The sequence below is a fragment of the Danio rerio genome, chromosome 23 (genome assembly GCF_049306965.1).
Source record: "Danio rerio strain Tuebingen ecotype United States chromosome 23, GRCz12tu, whole genome shotgun sequence".
NCBI lineage: Eukaryota > Metazoa > Chordata > Actinopteri > Cypriniformes > Danionidae > Danio > Danio rerio.
The window spans coordinates 75,876-95,000 of record NC_133198.1 but is presented as its reverse complement, the minus strand read 5'-3'; the positions used below and the strand labels follow the sequence as shown (position 1 = coordinate 95,000).

Here is a 19,125-nt window from a genome sequence, read left to right as displayed (position 1 = left end):
CCTGTTGACCAGTCCTAGTGTCTCCATTCTCCTCCTTTAAACTTCACTCCTCATCACTATCAGAAGACTTTAAAGGGGGAAAACGCTTTATGCAACTCACCCCAGCAGTGTGTGTGTGTGTGTGTGTGTGTGTGTGTGTGTGTGTGTGTGTGTGTGTGCGCGTGTGCGTGCGTGCGTGCGTGATGCAGAAACACTTTGATTGACATTCTCCCTTTGTACATGTCATCAGAGGGGGAAAGCCCCGCCCACTAGTGCCCATCTCTCCATCTCATTAGCATAAACAGCAGCCCTGAGTGAGAAGCAGCCGTCTGTCCATTAGCCATTAGAGTGTTTGAGCTGCTGAAGATCATGTCAGATAGACTAAGAGGATTATAGATGTGGAGTTCTAGATCAGGAGCCACATAGACTGACAGAAGCATCAACACACACTCACACTGAAGCACACACTGACGCTGTTTGATGTCTTCTGCTTCCTCTTCAGAGTATTCGAGGGAGAAAAGCCACCCTAGAGGAGCTGCAGTCTGTGCACACGGAGAGACACGTCCTGCTGTACGGCACCAACCCGCTCAACAGACTCAAACTGGACAACCGCAAACTAGCCGGTAACACACACACACACACACACACATATGCACACGCACACACACGCACACACACACACACACACACACACACACACACACACACACACACACACACACACAGATAGACGTGAGTCAACTGCAGTCTTGGCCAGCACAACACCTCATTTCTCACAGCAGACACACACACACACACATACACACTCTCCGTGACTAAAGGCTTGGATGTGTGTGTGTGGAGTGTGAGAATGACAGCTAATCTGCTGCATGTCACTGTGTGTCCAACAGGCATTCTGTCACAGCGGATGTTCGTCATGCTGCCCTGCGGGGGAGTCGGGGTAAGTGAAAACACACACCAACACACACTCGCTGCGTCCGCATGCTCACACCACAGACTAAAAGTATGTGCTTATTTTTGCAAAGAAATACTATGGGCGGCACGGTGGCTCAGTGGTTAGCACAGCAAGAAGGCCTTTGGTTTGAGTCTCGGCTGGGTCAGTTGGTGTTTCTGTGTGGAGTTTGCATGTTCTCCCCGTGTTGGTGTGGGTTTCCTCCGGGTGCTCCGGTTTCCCCCACAGTCCAAACACATGTGCTATAGGGGAATTGATCAACTCCAGTGGTCTACAGCTTTGTGTTATTCTGTTAGTTTGGGCTGCTGTGTGTGCATTAATGAGGAAAACAGTCAATTTAAATGCAAAATAACCAAGAGTGAAACATGTAGAGGCGTCTAAATACTGCCCAAACCCACTGTGCACATAATCAAGTACCATTAATCTCTGATACACCACAAACATCATACCTTTTCTTGCCCAAATGTTGGAAACTCTCCTGAACTGCTCCATTAGAGGCCTTTAACACACACACACACACACACACACACACACACACACACACACACACACACACACACACACACACACACACCCACACACACACACACACACACACACACACGCACACACACACGCACACGCACGCAGAAGAGCGCTCACTCTATGTTGGTTGAGCTCTGCAGTGACTCTATAAGTCAGATGAGCTCTGTGTCTCCTGCTTAACTATTATCCAGACTCAACACTGAATCACTGCAACAGCGAGTTAGTCTTGTTTCTAGTCTGAATATCTCAATATTCTGAAATCAGTGAGCATTTTCTAGACCAACACAACACATAGTCTTAATTTAAGAAGTAATATGACTAAACTGAGTGAGTTTCTCTTTAAAACAAGCAGAATAATCTGACTATAGCCAACTGCATTATCTATATATATATATAGTGAATGCTGGACTCTTCTGAGGTCAGAGCGCTGATCTCAGCACAGTCTACAGGGCAGCAGAGCGCAGAGCAAATGTTGAAGAGTCGACTGGGCCGATGGGCTCAGAGCAGGTCCATGTGGAGTGATTGGAACAATATGTGCCATGAAGGATAAAAGAAATTCCAGCCTCTCATTGTTCCCAGTGCCAAACCACAAGCAATGCAAGTTGAGGAGAGGAAAAAAAAAGGGATGAGGGGAAAATGAAGGAGAAAAGAGAGAAGGAATATGCGGGGAGCAGGGCAACAAACAAAAGGGGAAATAAAAGCGGATTCTGTCTTCTCATGGCCACCCCATAACACTGCCCTGCACCATCAAGACCACTTTACTGGCTGATGATGAGCTCTGTCTGATCTGGAGTCAGGCATTACATCTCAGATCCAGCACACGGTTCAGTTTTTACATTAAGATATGACCTTTGAGTCTCGTTCAGTGAGATATGTTTGGGTGCGTCTCAGTCTCAATCAGCACCCTTGTTCACTACTTAGTGCACTGATCAGGGCTGTCTCAACCCCTGAATTCTCCCACTGCACTGAAATGCATGGATACACACTATTATATGCACCTTTAAAGGACGTCCAGAAGCGGGAAATATGAGTCACATGACCCAAATCATCAACTGTCATGACAAACGAGAGTAATAAAGGCGTGTTGCTAACATGAATGAACATAGATTCGGAACAATCTAGCTGTTATTTTTAATAGTTTAATGAAATATAGCTGGAGTATGAAGCAATCAGCTACTTTAGCTGTAGTGCAGACACAGACTCATATAAGATTAATCAATGCACAGAGTCTGCAGGAGCCCTGATCAGCTCACACCCTGAAACATGCTGTTCTTATTGGTCATCCAAATACCTGAAACCTCTTAAATCCAGCAGCGTTTTCGAGACAAGCACACTAACATAGTCAGAAGATGTCAAAATAAAGAGAGTTTCTCCTGAACACATACAAAATAATCTGCCAATGGAGGAAGCAGAATAATCTCATGCCAAAGAGAAAGCGAGATTATTCTGCTTCCCCTATTGTCAGATTATTCGGCCTGTTTGAAGGGAAAACTCTCTTTATTTGGACTCATTATTTTGCTGAAACGACACTATATGTTTTACTTGTCTAGAAAATGCTTCAAGATTTAAGAATGTTTAGGTTTTTAGACCAGAAACGAGACTGAAACTCTGAATAAGACTTGCAAATGAAGCAGTCTCCTCCTCCTGTGCAATGTGTGCCTGAGCTAATGCCCGCATCAGTCCCTGAGACGACTCTTCATTAAACATTCAGTCAAACTGAAGGAATCATTGGAGAGCCGGTGTGTTAGTCAGGAGGTCGCTGTGTGACTGTTTCTGTCCTCTTTTGGAGCGCTCGGCTCATTTAGTATGAGAGGTTGTGTGAACAAGGGTTATAATTAGTGGGAGATTATTGTATTGACAAAACCAATGTTTTACCCAGTACTGGGTTGCAGCTGGCAGGGCATGCACTGTGTCAAACATATGCTGGAATAGTTGACGGTTCATTCCGCTGTGGCGACCTCTCATAAATAAGGCACTAAGCTGAAGGAAAACGGATGTTTAGTATGGTGATCTGCCTGCGCCGGCGCGGTGGTGAGAGGCTGTGTTTATGTCAATATGCAGACCACACACACCCAATATTTAAACATGCCATTAGCATGACGCTTAACAGCACATCTATTTATAGCGTCGGCCCTCAGTGTGTTGCTGAAGTGGAGTTTACGTTGAGTAACTCGTAACACACTTCAGCTTGTGGATGCTTACAACAAAAATAAGCATGTAAATACTGGAGCTCGCATGACTGACCGTTATACTAATAGAGCTGCGTAAACACATCGAGTCATAATGCTGCAGCGTCTCCATCTGCATCATCAGCCGGTACTGATCCCTCTGATTCTGTAATGCTCAGTTTATTGATTAGCTTAAAGAGTGAGATGGTTAAAGTACACCACAACAAACAGAGGAGAGAAGAGTCCTGATTCTAGATCTACACTAACTCTACAGTGGACTGTGGGGGAAACCGGAGCACCCGGAGGAAACCCACGCCAACACGGGGAGATCATGCAAACTCCACACAGAAACACCAACTGACCCAGCCGAGACTCAAACCAGAGACCTTCTTGCTGTGAGGCCACAGTGCTAACCCCTGCGCCACCGCAGTTTTCATTTTGACATGAGATTATTCTGCGTCCCCATTGGCAGATGAGCAGAAACTCTCCTCATGACGTCTGAAAAGCTCCGTCTGCTCTGCTGGTCTAGAGAATGCTTCTTGATGTAAGAGTGTGTAGATGTTTGCTCCAGACCGAGGCAGACACTAGTGAAGGCAGTGTTTCTGCAGTGTTTGAGCAGACGTTTTTCCAGAAGTGCCCGTTGTGCAGTGTGTAGCGCTGGCATCCGTCATGCCCTTCAGCTGAACCGCTGTTTGCGGCTTTGCAGATTTATGCACGCTGATCGCGGCTGTCATGATGATAAATGTGCTCGTGTACGCCAGCACAATCCAGCTACATCATGTGCTTCTGGCAGGATGGGTGACTGACATCCATTATCTGTCATGTGCGCGGCGCTGGGGGATTACGAGAGCCAGAGTTTGGGTGGAGGCGTCTACACTGAGAAACCTTCACCAAATGATTTGGGTTTAATGCACATGAAGCAGTGTGAGCCAGCAGCTGTGGGGCTCATCATGCTGCAATAAAGAGTAAATACAGGACGATTTGTTCAATAATAAATGCTGCTCTTACTGGGCGTTTGTGTCTCGCTTCTACTTTAAATAGCTAAAACACTCTTACATCAAGAAGCTTTTTCTAGACGAGTGATAAATGTAGCGCTGTTTTCAGAAATAAAGAGTCTAAATGAGGAGATTCTCCTGAAAACAAGCAGAATAATCTGACAATGAGGAGAGAGAATGAGTGGTAAATCAAGAACACGATGACCTCTCCTCCCCAGTGTCAGATTATTCTGCTTATATTAAAGAGAAACTCTCTTCATTTACACTCATTATATTCTCTAACATGTCTAGAAAATGCTTCTTGATTTGAGATATTGTAGATATCTGCACTAGAAACAAGACTGACACTCTTAAGATCAGCATTTCTGCAGTGCATAGAGCAGTGTAATGTAGTGTTTGTGGATATATGCACTCGCATCATCCCAAATGTGTTGAGAAGTCCAGAGAAATTAACAGTTAGTGAGAGAGTGTGTGTGTGTGTGTGTGTGTGTGTGTGTGTGTGTGTGTGTGAAAGCAGAATAATGCTAACTTACAGAATAAAGGCGTCACCGCAACATTGACTGCAGCATCTCTCTTCTCTCAGTCTTCCTCTGCTCATACTGGCATAATAATAAGTGTTGAAGACTTCACTCATCATCAACATGATTTCAGTAGTCCCGTAACCCCACATCTGCCATGACCCACACATCATCAACACATGCTGTTGTTTGTCATGAGTAAACCCCCTCTAGTGGCCATGCTGTTCCTCCGAGTAGGTTTCTTTGCTAACTCTGCTCGTGTTTGTGCAGGTGGACAATGACACCATCTGGAATGAGATGCACACGTCCACAGCTTCCCGCATGGCGGCCGGCAGCGTGACGGAGCTGGCCTTCAGAGTGGCTAAAGGAGAACTCAAGGTCTGCTCATTTCAACTGCTTCATCAAACTGACTTGTTAAGGCTCGTTCACATCTTCCATCCCAAACCGTGTGGAGCGACTGAATGCATTTACACACACACACGCACAACATGTAGTTTCTGTTTACAACTGTAGGTAAAAGACCTCAGATCAGTGCCGTCTTTCCCACACAAACTACTCGAGCAGCTGTATAATAACAGCAGAGCTGAGCTCCAACACAGTAGATCCTGTTTACACTTGTGTTTAGAGTCGCTCACCTGTGATTGCATTTGACAAAAGCCCCGGGTGTAAACAGAACAGAGACTTGTGAATGATGCAGTCGTCTTCACTATGCAAAAGCACATGTACAGAGAGGGCACATGACATGCATTAATGTAGTGTAACTCCAGCTAACTGTCAACTAAAGAAGACGACTAGACTAGCATAAATGAGCCATGTGCTGCTTTACTGGGCAGCGCTTCAGTCCTGCTCCATCACAGTTCACAGCTCTGCAGGTTCAGTTCCAGTCGAGACACTTTTACCTGTATTGTGCTTATTCTAATACACATTATACATTAGAGAAGTGACAGAATCAATGCAAACTAGCTCAACAGCACTGAGAACAGGGTCATTATTCAGTATGCTATTACATGAGCTACAGTGAGCATATTTTAAACCCCAGTTAAGCAGAGGGGCAGTGGCAAAGACCCTGAAATCCACCAAGACAGAAATGGCTCTAACATAGCGCAATCAGGATGAGCTTTTCCTACACAAACTACTAAACCAGTGGCATAATACATTATTACACACACAAACTCAAGCTGATTAGTACTGAGATTTTCACCATGATTATCATTTCAAAGTAGCTCTATATATGTGCGTAGTGTCCTTTCAGAAATCGAGATGTGTTTGCATCTGCTAGTAATAGATGTGGACTGGAGTGTATTTGTGTATGAAGTGTGCTGGAAGATCTCGGATGGTTGTCTTCATCTCTTTAAATCTTGACAGGGTGTGTTGGTGTGTGTTAGACAGCATTACATCACTGCTCAGAGGAAGAGTTCGCCCACACTGTGCCATCACTTTACTACAAACCTGTGGGAACGTTATATTCTGAGTAGTCTTGCTCAGCAGACTATTGACTGCAATAGTGTGCTGCAATGAGGGAGGGTTGATAGTGAGTGAAGCTTCATTTTGGGGTGGACTACCCTTTTAAATCAGGATTTCTGTCGGAGTCCCATGATTCCACACCCATGCATCATCTCAATATGCATTTGTTTGTTGTGAATACACGTGCCCTCTATTGGTAAAGACACATGCTGTTCCTTCAAGTAGATTTGACTAGAACTTGATTTGTGCTGCCAGAGCATGCAGACTGAGACGCATGTGAACAACACCACACTGGGAAGCAGCTCATGTTTGCTCTTCAGCATGTCTTCTGATGCCACTGCTCTCTAAAGATGCAATCGGTCGATTCACAGAAGGATTGAGGCTTGTGGATCAGGACAGCGCATGTCTGACAATGGCTCTTCATTAAAGCAGCGTTGGGATAAACAGAGACTTTTGTTTATCACAGTGTTTCGTCACGCTGCATGCCTCTTCTTGCTTTAATTCATCACTCATTATGAAGCACATCTACTATCAGACTGAAGCACACACTGCAAAACACAAGCGCTGTATTTACGCAGAGTTTGTGTCTTGTTTCTGGTCAAAATATAATAATTCTTAAATCAAGAAGTGTTTTTAGACAAGAAATAAATATAGTCTTGTTATCAGAAATAATGAGTGAGAATGAAGCGAGTTTCTCATTAAAACAAGCAGAATAATCTGACAATGAGGGAAGGAAAATAGTGTTCTGCCAAAATGAAGAACTAGATTATTCTGCTTCCCCCATTGACAGGTTATTTTGCTATATTTATTATTTACTATATTTATTGCTAGTCTAGCTTCTTGATTTCAGAGTTTGCAGATATTTGGACTAGAAACAAAACACAAAATAAAACAACAACAATAATAAAAATAATAACAATTATTAAAATAATAATAATATAATACAATAATAATAATAGTAATAATAGTATTAATAAAATAATAATAACAATAACAATAACACTAATAATAATACTACTACTACTACTAATATTATGTTATGTCTTTATTTGCTTAGACTCATCTAGAACATCAGTAATCAATTGTAATGTGTTTGTTGTGTAAAAGTTGATGAGCAGTCGTTTTCCTCCACATGCATGTATTTATTTTCCGACATCTCATTAATGCAGCATCAGTCAACACTCAAATCATGCGTCGACCAATCAGAGTGGAGCGCTCGTTTCCTTCAGAGGGCCTCGGCAATTATCGTCGCTCCACATAAAAATGAATCGAGTAACAACAGCAGCAGATCAGACTGATGAAGGCATAACGAGCCCAATCCCTGCTGCTAATTAACCATAATGAAGGTCTCAGGGAAAGCCTTTACTGCTGGAGCTGAACTCTGCTGCACGCTGTCTGTGTGAGAGGAACTGCTCAATGCGGAGTTAATCACATGTTGCTTTCCATCTTTCAGAATGGCTTTGCTGTGGTCAGGCCACCGGGACATCACGCAGACCCCTCAAACCCCATGTAAGTCTGCAGTACACACACACACACACACACACACACACACACACACACACACACACACACACACACACACACACACACAGCCCTTCTGCAGTGGTGCAACAATGATCACACACAAGTTAAAATACAACTCAAAAGACAGAATTGTCTACTGGCAGATATTCAGCTAAGCAGAACAGCATATATACACTCACCGGCCACTTTATTAGGTACACCGTACTAGACCCCCTTTTTGCCTTCAGACCTGCTTTAACTCTTGGTGTCGTAGATTCAGCAAGCTACTGGAAATATTCCTCAGAGATTTTGCTCTATGATAGCATCACACAGTTGCTGCAGATTTGTCGGCTGCACATCCATGATGCCAATCTCCCGTTCCACCACATCCCAAAGCTGCTCTATTGGATTGAGCTCTGGTGACTGTGGAGGCCATTTGAGTACAGTGAACTCATCGTCATGTTCAAGACACCAGTCTGAGATGATTGAGCTTTATGACATGCTGCGTTATCCTGCTGGAAGTAGCCATCAGAAGATGGAGACACTGTGCTCATAAAGGGATGGACATGGTCAGCAGCAATACTCAGGTAGGCTGTGGCGTTGATGCTCAATTGGTACTAATGGACCCAAAGAAAATCTCCCCCTCACCATTACACCACCACCACCAGCCTGAACCGCGGATACAAGGCAGGATGATCCATGCTTTCATGTTGTTGAGGCCAAATTTTGACCTGACCATCCGAATGTGTCAGCAGAAATGGAGACTCATCAGAGCAGGCAACGTTTCTCCAGTTTTGATGAGCCTGTGTGAATTGTCGCCTCGATCATGATCATCGTCTTCAGAACCTGAAACCTTTGAGTCTCTACATTCTGTTTAGACCCTTCGTGAACACGTCACATCACTTATATCATTAACCAGATTAATCTCCCCCTCCTGTGCTCTATACCCTGCATGGTATTGATTATAGACACAGTGTGTGTGTGTGTGTGTATGTGTGTGTGTGTGTGTGTGTGTGTGTGTGTGTGTGTGTGTCCGTGAGCACAGATCAGCTGTAGTGTTGTGCATGTGAGTTTGGCTTTATTTATTGTGCTGACGAGGTCAGTTCTCCTTCCTGTGCATGTGCGCGTGTGTGTGTGTATGTGTGTGTATGTGTGTGTGTGTGCGTGTGCGTGTGTGTGTGTGTGTGTGTGTGTGTTATGTTTGTCTGACGTGGGTGTTGTGTTTGCACATGTGCACTCTGTCACCTCGCATTCAGCTGCAGCGTCAGCACGTCTGTGTCTGTGTGTGTCTGTGTGTGTTTGTCTTTGTGTGTGCATGAGTGTGTTTTTGTCTGTTTGTGTATGTGAGAGAGATAGTGTGTGTGTGTGTGTGTGTGTGTGTGTGTGTGTGTGTGTGTGTTTGTGTTTGTATGTATGAAAGTAAGTGTGTGTACATGTAAGTGTCCGAGAGTGTATACATATGCGAAAGTGTGTGTGTGTCTCTGTGTATGTGCGAGTGTATGACAGTGTGTGTGTGTGTCTGAGTGAAATTGTGTTTGAGTGTGTTTGTGTGTGCGTGCTTATGAGAGTGTGTGTGAGAGTGAATAAATGTAAAAGTGTGTTTTTGAGAGTGTATATATGTTAAACCTGCCTGATCATCTGCTGGAGCTTCACACACACTATTATCATCCAGTGTCGTGTGTTGCGTTCTGCATCTTACAGCTCCTACAGTGAGTGTGTGTCGGCAGTGTCTGCACATTATTATTGTCCAGTGTAGTGCGCTGTGTTTACTGCAGGGTCTTCAGACGTCTCCTACAGTGAGTGTGTGTCGGCAGTGTCTGCATGTGTTGAGTTCTGCTGTGGGAGAATGCTCCACACACTCTGCTGTTGGGTTTGCAGTAGTTGTTGGCTTGTGGTGTGCTGGCAGGCCTGACTGCATCTCTTCTGTGTTTCTCAGGGGTTTCTGTTTCTTCAACTCGGTGGCGATCGCTGCTAAACAGCTCCAGCAGAAGCTCAGCGCCAGTAAAATCCTCATCGTTGACTGGGTGAGAGCTCCACACACACTGCAGTAAACACACACTCATTTACATCTGTGCGCTGCAAACACACCGCTCTTACTGAGAGCTTCAGTCTCATATTTACTCCAAATATCTACAAACTCCTACATCAAGCAGCATTTCCCAGACGAGTGATGAATCCAGTGCTGTACAGGAATAATGAGTCAGACTGAAGAGAGAAACAAGCAGAATAATCTGACACTGAGGGATATGTATTGCTGACTTATGAGGATTTATTGTAAAGTATAAGCATTCTGTAGCTCCGCCCTCTTCTTTAAGAGCACAATCTCATTTGCATTTAAAGCGACAGTCACCAAAACACCACGATTAGCATCGAAGCCTGAAAGGGTCAGTGTCAGAGAGCTGGAGGACATCATCTGTGTGCTGTTCTCAGCTCAAACTCAAAGATCCTCTGTATGTACACTGTTATATAATCTGATTGCATCTCCTCGACCCTTCAGGATGTTCATCATGGCAATGGCACTCAGGAGATCTTCTACAATGACCCCAGCGTCCTCTACATCTCTCTGCATCGCTACGATAACGGAAACTTCTTCCCCGGCAGTGGAGGACCAGCAGAGGTTTGCACACTCACATTATTGACTATCCAGAGAAACACAACTCTCCTTAGCTTCTTTACATCTCCTTATCAGCTCAACAGTGAGTCGCATTTCTGGACAGGAACTCTCGTTGATCTAGCTTGTGGATCAGATCGTGTGACATCATCATGACTGACTGAAGATCGTTTATCTTGGGTTTCTTACTCAGTAAAGCTTAAAGTGAGGCGTTTCAGCATGCTTACAATACAGCAGCCTTGTGCTTTTAGACTTCATTTTAGCTGTAATGACTTATTAAAAATGCTTAATCTCACTCATGCCTATGCTTTAACGGCTAAATGCATTCTGGGATATGCTCCTGCAGTAAGCTTCAGTGTATATGGAGAAGTAATCAAAATACTCAAGTCAAGAAACCAGTATACCGGTATAATAATCTCACCGCTCTGGCAGATCATTCGTCATGTTTGTAGTCTCCATCCTCTGAAATCCTGCGATTGTTGCCTGTGTTTGAGGGTTACTCTCTGCAGTGTGTTGTTGTGAGGCCGTGTAAGCTCTCAGATCCCCCTCAGACTCAAGCTTTCAGTCTGTCACTGTTGCGCAAGCAGCTGTATCTGCATGATAGCCTGCAGCACACACGCTGGAGAGCCAACACTGTGTGTGTTGCAGATTTAACAGCAGTGTGTGTGTGTGTGTGTGTGTGTGTGTGTGTGTGTGTGTGTGTGTGTTTGATTCGTCCCAGGTGGGTTCTGGTGCCGGCGAGGGCTTCAATGTTAATGTGGCGTGGACCGGTGGACTGGAGCCTCCCATGGCGGATGCGGAGTACCTGGCTGCCTTCAGGTACTGCTTTCACAATCTTTCTTGCACTTTTCATTCAGTTGATTCAGATTGTTCCATGTGCTGACCACAGGTCCAGTCGGGACTTCATCAGAAGAATTTAGTAGTGAATATAAATGCAGCTTTATGCAGAGTGATTGTGTAAGGATAGGAGTTTAACACTTAAAACATCAACCATAACACAATCACTTTTAAATCATTTTAGTGCAGGGAGATCCACGCGTTTGGTAAACAGAGCAAGTCTCTCATATAGTGCTGGATCACTGAGGCTCTCACACCTGCCTTATTCAGTCGGGTTGAATCGCACTACAGTGTTGTTGATTCGGGCAGGTGTGAATGAAGCGATCATATTCGAGTGTTCACCAAAAGTGGACCAAAAAAGCCTGCTTGAAGAGGTAGTGTATGAGTGTGTGTGTGTGTATGGGTGTTTCCCAGTACTGGGTTGCGTAAAACATATGCTATAGTAGTTTGTGGTTCATTCCGCTGTGGTGACCCCTTAATAAAGGGACTAGCCAAAGGGAAATGAATGAATGTTTAAACTCTCATTTACAATCATGAGCTGGCCAAGAGGCAAGACTAAAAGCAGACAGTGAGCAGCAGGGACACACTGCAATAATGATTACACACGTGCAGAGGATAATGATATGTAGAACTAAGAAGAGTGTGTACTATATCCGGCACTGAGTTTAAATGATGAGAATGGAGGAAAGCGTTGCAGACGACTCCATCATCATCATCATCATCATCATCACCATCATCATCATCATCATCATCATCATCACCATCATCATCATCAGCAGCAGCAGAAAAGTGAAAAGAGAGAGTGAACGTTAGTCATACAGCGCTGAATAACACCACTTTATGATGAGCAGAAACTGTCTGGAGATGTGTTCACCTTCAGCTCAGAGTTCAGGAGGGAGAGCTCAGCCTTCACTGGTCTTCATATGGCTGTGCTTTGAGGATCAATATTGCGGAGGTTTTTCCCCTCTCCTGGTCTTCCCCTTCTGCCGTCTGCCAGCCTGTATCAGTGGAGGTGTTTATTGTCGTCTGAAACGCTCGCAGGCCTTCAAATGATTCCCAGCTTTCCATTGTGCCGGGATCAAACTGGAGCCTGGCCACTTCCACATGCCACTTAATCACCGCCGGTGGGTGGTGTTATTAAAAGTGTGTGTGTGTGTGTGTGTGTGTGTGTGTGTGTGTGTGTGTGTGTGTGTGTGTGTGTGCATTTTTGAAGGAAGCCTCCTTCGGGTTTTTGGTTTGGGTCCAAGCAGGCATTGCAAACCACACGCTAACCAGGATCGCTATGTGAAAGTGGGTGGGCGTCTAGAAAGATCTGAACGTTTGGGGAATATTCTGCCTCAAACCAGCCTGTCTCTCCTTGACTTCCTGTGTCTTATACACTCGTTCTCCTCCTTTTATTGGTCTTTAATGAATGCTGCTCTCTCTCTCTCCCCCTCCACCCACTCTGGAGTGGTTCTCTCCACACAGGGGAGCGTGGGTAGTTTTATTGGTCTAGAGGGGAGGCGGGGTTGGTAAGATCGGTGAGGGTATGTTCAGAGGGGGGGCGCAGTGGAGGATCCTGGGTAATTAAGGCAAATGGCTCCCAGATGGCGGGCTGTCAGTGACGTGAGGAGAACGACAAGCTCCAAATGGGATCCAGATGAGCGGCGGTCGCTTTGAACTCGCCGGTGATGCGCTCAAGAGGCGAAACCCAAAAGAAAAACCAGCGAGAGAAGGAAAACAAGGAGGAAGAGGAGCGAGAGGGAGAGGCGCTTATTAACCAGAGCTAATTCAACACTTCAGTCAGTGCCGTGCTCACGCCGGGCTTCAGCCGCTGACGCTGTGGAGAATTCGTCAACTCTAGCAGCAACACGAGCAGACTTTCTTCCTGGAGTCTTTTGGGCGAGTTTCTGACAGCAGTGTGTCTGTTGTGTGGACTTTGATCAAGACTGATCAGCACTGAGTCCAGTAGTGTAAGGACAGATAATAACACACACTGTTGTGCCTGATCATCTCGCTGCCTCCGTCATCTCATCTGCCGAGTTAAACCCACAGTGTACTTCAGTGTCTTGTGTTCGCGAGGTGTGTGTAGGTTTGGTCATCAGAACAGTACAGGCGTTCCTCAGAGTTCCTCCACGAGGTGTAATCCTGCTTTGTGCACTGATTCACAGTGTAGACCAGGCAACCGCGGCGCCGCTGGACACTATTCTGTGACAACATTCTTGAAGGAAAGGGCGAAAGTGAAGGGGGATGGGGGTTGGATTGGGCCTCCCAGTAGTAACTCTAAGGGCCCCAAAACGGCGTGCACCCTTAGAACAGTGCCAGCTCCACACAACCAACCACATAGAGAAGAGTTTATAAAGCTCAGGCATTCCTGCAACTCTACCATAGAAACAATCAATGGCCCATCACCGAGCACAAACTCTGTACCTGCTCAAATGAATACGCATCCGCCTGTGCATCTACATCGGCATATATGTGTGGAACTGGACGTATGTGTATGCAGTTAATCAATGACTGTCGCAAGCCAACTGCACCTAATTCAGTGCCTGGATTGGCAATATCACTTATTTCCGGGACAATATATCTTTTGCACACCAACATTATGACAGGCGTTCATGAAGACGAGGTGTTCTGCGCATGAGGGTGGGGGGCGCTCTTCCATGACATTTCAGTGATTGAGCCCTGAAGCTTCAGTCTGCACAATACAAAGATCCTGAAGCATCAGCAGCGGTCGTCTGAAGCCAGGACTGATGTTTCATGTGTTTCTCACTCACAGTCAGTCGTGACATCTGCCCTGGCGTTTGTTAGCATGCTCATCAAAGTTCAAGAGAGAAGAGACAGTGATGCGCTCGAGCTGGATCCAGACCCACCACAGGTCTTTTGTTACCGGGTTATTTTTACTAGCTTAGAATTATAGCAACAGTGGATAACAGCTCAGTTCATATATATCTCTACAGCGCCTTCACCATGAGGATCGCATCAAAGCAGCTGTAGTTGAGTTGGGTGTGATGTGCTCGTCTCTGCTGAAAACAAACACTGAAGAGACACTCCAACCAGCCAATCACAGTCATTTACACCATGTTGATCCCAATCCATGAGACCCTTGTTCACCTTCAGAACATGATCTCAGATATTGAGATGAATCTGAGAGCTCCCTCATCCTTCACAACAGCTCTTATGAGAACTTTCGGCTCCGCCCACACTAATCTGGATAGACGCTGCTGTTTATTTCCTCTCCGTCTGTGTGAAACAGTGAATGTGTGACTGTCAGCTTCAGTAAACATTCCCTGAGCACTGAACAGAGTCCATACAGACACACTCACATGCACCTTTAATAAAGCACCCTCAACATCTGCAGCACAGTGTCCTCCAGCATATTAGCTGACTGGTCACATGACTGCGTCACATGATCATGGTTTTCAAAAGCCTCTGTTCCACTGTCCACCCTGAACACGCTTCACATGTCTCCTCTTTGTGCAGCGTTTTCAACAGGATCCTGTATGTTTTCATTTGCTAAACACACTCAGTGCAGGCGCAGAGCTGACATGATGGCAACACATTACAAAATGTAAACTTTTTGGGTGAATTAAGCCTTTAAATTGACTTATTTCAAGACAGATAGTGAGTCAGGTGGGTTGAAGATACTTAAGATACATTTTTCAACCAAAAATGAACAGTATGAGCTCTCCCTCGAGCGCTTCCAACGCTTTCTGAGCTTCTGTCCTCTGTTGAGCACTAGAGAAGATAATGTGTAGAAAGCTGTAACCATCGACTTTCAGAACAGAAAACAGAAATACTGTGGACGTCAGTGTTACAGCATTCTTCAGGATATCTTCTGTGGTGTTCAACACAGGAAAGAAACCCAGAAAGCTTGGAATGGAGTAACGGGAGAGTAAACCGAGACAGAAGGTGTATCTTTGGCTGAACTGAGACGTCTGCTGTACGCTGATGTGACTGTCGTGTTTCTGTTGTTGTGATATTCAGGACGGTGGTGATGCCCATCGCTCAGGAGTTTTCCCCAGATGTGGTTTTGGTCTCTTCAGGCTTCGACGCTGCAGAAGGACACCCGTCTCCTTTAGGAGGATACAAAGTCACTGCCAAATGTATGATCTCTCTATTTATAATGCAACTTTGAATATGAACGCTTAAGGAAACACGTTACAGTTTAATCTCTCTCAGAGTTAAAGAGTTGAGTTTTACCATGTTCATCCATTCAGCTGATTTCCTGGTCTAGAGAGAACACTTTTAGCTTAGCTTAGCATAGATCATTGAATCGTATTAGACCATTAGCATCTTAAAAATGACCAGAGTTTAGAGAATGATGTTATGTAAAGCTGGACTCTTCTGCAGCCTCCTCATGTGCTGAGACCAACAGAGGATGTAAAGTTTTCTGGACGGATGTGATCAGGAATTATACTGTCAGTCCAGCGTAATAATCCGGACACTCTGCTGTTGTACTGTGACCACACCAGCGCAATGATATTACACAACACTGTTATTTTCAGCTGCACAAAACAGTGCAGGGTTCCTTTAAAACAGCCCTAATTCCCCATTAAATGCCTCAGTGTGTGCTGCGTGGGCTTCTAACAGTGTTATGAGGGAGAATGCAGACGTGTACAGGGCCAGCGCTGAGGCTTTACCTGCCCTCTCTAAACACAAGTTCAACTTTAGTTTGTTCTTATCAACATATTTTAAATATTGTGTCAAAACAAACATAAACTGTGTACAAAGAAATGTAAAATATAGCTGTATAGATATATGTGTCTACCTTTAAAATAAGGCCAGTGTCCTCATCACACAGAGAAGTATTGAGAACAGCTCCTGATCTAAGGAAGATCATTAAACCATGTCGGTTATCAGCGATTTACTGAGATCTACTGCTGAAGTCGTTGTGTTTGTGATGAACAGTGCTGGGGTGGATGTTGGCCTGATTGGGAAGCTTACATTGACATTAGTAAAATAAGACCTGCAACACAATATTTGTTTTTGCCCCATTGACTTCCATTATAATCACATGTATTGATTGTAAAGTCATGACCCTAAACTCTGAACAGCACACAGGGGTTTTTAGGAGTCTGAGCACACCCCGGGGTAAAGTTGAGACTGTTCTCTCGGCAGGTTTCGGCTTCATGACTCGTCAGCTGATGACGCTAGCAGGAGGACGTGTGGTTCTAGCGTTAGAGGGAGGTCACGACCTTACAGCCATATGTGACGCGTCTGAAGCCTGTGTCAGTGCTCTGCTGGGGCTGGAGGTACAGATTTCTCTGTCAATAACAGTATCCATAACCATGTAGAAATACCTAAACATGACTATTATGAGCTAATCAAGATCTCAGTGAACTACAGCACGAGCCATGAGTGAATATTGGCCACCTTAATTACTTAATCGTTGATGTTTGCTGATATGATGAGTGGTTGTTAATGTGTTAATGTAACCTGCTGTATGAGAAAAATAATCATTAAAAGTGCACCTTGACCAGCATGAACACCAGACCTGTTTCACCTATTATTATTGACAGAACTCATCGATCCCCTTGTTCGTGGGGGTCATTATGATGTCGACACAACACTTTCCTGTTGTATTTTAGTGTAAACACACACTTGACGGACGTACACTTCACAAGAGTCCAGTAGTTGAAATGAAGTAGACATGAGTAGTTAATAATGATGTGCCTCTTCAAGGAAAGTCATGACGTAATGATGCATTAACAAGAGGAAAACAAACCCAGTGTGTTTCTCGATGTGTTTTGCTCTAGGAGCCTCTTCCCGAGTCGACTCTTCTGCAGACGCCCAGCGCTAGCGGAGTGCTGTCCCTGCAGAGAGTGCTGCAGATACACAGTGAGTCTCCGTCTGCACACAATTAGCCTCAAATGCACCGGCTTCCTGGTAGCACACATTTATTTCATTCTTCCTCATTAATTATAGTCATGATCGTCCTCGTTGTTGCACCACATGGCTCCGGCTCTGCCAAAAATATTCCTATAAAAACAAGGGTACAGGACGCACGCTCTACGTGGCGTACAGCACTGCCTCTCCCATGCTCTCTGTCTGCGTCTGCATGCTGTATTCCTTTATTTCACAACATTCTGTGATCACTTTAAACCTGTGCAATCCTCAACTGAACCCACAGAGAAACCTGATGTACACAAATACTGTGTGTAAATGATACTGTGTACATGATACACAAGCTCAGACTTAGATTTCTCATGTGTAAAGCATGTCAAATATGCAGCATATACTTCCTACTATTGCCAAAACGGCTGCTTTATGTTTGTTCAACCATTGCAATTATGAATATGCATATACACATGAACACATATTAGATATAATTATAAAATGTAGATTTATGGCCATGTTATAGCAGATATTTGGAATATACTGTATATGTACATATTTAAAAATTACATTGGTTGAAACTAAAAACAAGACGTTTTTGCAGTTGGAAGTGTTCTGCAGAATGTTCAAGCTGTTCTCAGTGCACACAGTGTACACCGTGAGACTCCAATGAGGTCAAAATAATGCTTTAAATGTTTCATATCAGGAATGTTATTCATTAATTGAGATGTCATCATTAGAATCAGCTTTATTTCTACACTGAAAGCTTTCGGGAAAGTTTGATGAACTTCTTGAGCTGTTTTGGGCCTCAAAAAATTCTTTTTTAAATGATAAATAATTTAAGTTGATTTGAATGACTGTTTAAAGTCTGTGGACATAACGTGCTAGTGCATTTATTGAGTAAGGTCAATGCTTTTCACTGTCATCTGCAATATATAATATATATAAACGCAATATAACACGAGTAGCAGAGCATTGTGGCTGTATATTGGCACTGGTGAAATGATAAATATTTAAAATAGGCATTTTCCTTATGAATAAACTGCACAGCTGAAATCTAAACAACAACATTCTCACCTAAAAAAAGACTCAAAGCTACATGATGTTGTCCAACAGCTGCAATATTTGACTGTAGAGTGTCCTGTATGTGGGAGGATTAATACACAAGGGTGAAGAGGCGGTACAAGTGCTGTTATTTGCAGAACACTGCACAGTGTCTGTGTGTGTGTGTGTGTGTGTGTGTGTGTGTGTGTGTGTGTGTGTCTGTGTCTGTGTCTGTGTGTGTGTGTGTGTGTGTGTGTGTGTGTCTGTGTCTGTGTCTGTGTCTGTGTCTGTGTGTGTGTGTGTGTGTGTGTGTGTGTGTGTGTGTGTGTGTGTGTGTGTGTGTGTGTGTGTGTGTGTATGCTTCGTTATATCAGGGTTTAGAGTGGTTCTGCTGTGTGTGTTCTTCATGAACATCGGTTTGTTGGTGTCCTTGCTGTGTGTCGTGTACTGTCAGTTGATTCTGCATCTACTGTGCTGTCCTGAATGAAATAGAGTAAACGGAGTGTGTGTGTGTTTTCTCATTGTTCTGTGTGTCAGGTCAGTATTGGTCCTCCCTGAAGCCGCTGATGGGCACGGTGGGCATGTCCTTTCTGGGCGCTCAGAGGAAAGACTGTGAGGAAACAGACACGGTCAATGCCATGGCGTCTCTTTCAGTCGGAGTCCTGACCAACAAAACCAGGTGCATTTCATTATTACTGGCACTTCCTGCTTA

The 19,125-nt window shown here is 44.5% G+C and overlaps 1 protein-coding gene across 8 annotated transcripts in view; it reads left to right on the top strand.

Annotated features, from left to right (window-relative positions):
- hdac7a (histone deacetylase 7a) overlaps positions 1–19,125 on the top strand; it is a 99,215-nt gene that overhangs the window by 76,422 nt on the left and 3,668 nt on the right. For 7 of the 8 annotated variants that reach the window (XM_073939601.1, XM_073939599.1, XM_073939603.1 and 4 more), the window contains exons 15-25: positions 482–602; positions 870–919; positions 5,408–5,515; positions 8,055–8,110; positions 10,041–10,128; positions 10,602–10,721; positions 11,437–11,534; positions 15,519–15,637; positions 16,653–16,786; positions 17,291–17,372; positions 18,951–19,092. The exons of the other annotated variant lie outside the window; for it this stretch is intronic. In XM_073939601.1, coding sequence (XP_073795702.1) covers positions 482–602; positions 870–919; positions 5,408–5,515; positions 8,055–8,110; positions 10,041–10,128; positions 10,602–10,721; positions 11,437–11,534; positions 15,519–15,637; positions 16,653–16,786; positions 17,291–17,372; positions 18,951–19,092 — 1,118 coding nt within the window. The remainder of the gene's footprint in view (positions 1–481; positions 603–869; positions 920–5,407; positions 5,516–8,054; positions 8,111–10,040; positions 10,129–10,601; positions 10,722–11,436; positions 11,535–15,518; positions 15,638–16,652; positions 16,787–17,290; positions 17,373–18,950; positions 19,093–19,125) is intronic. 8 annotated transcript variants of the gene reach the window in all.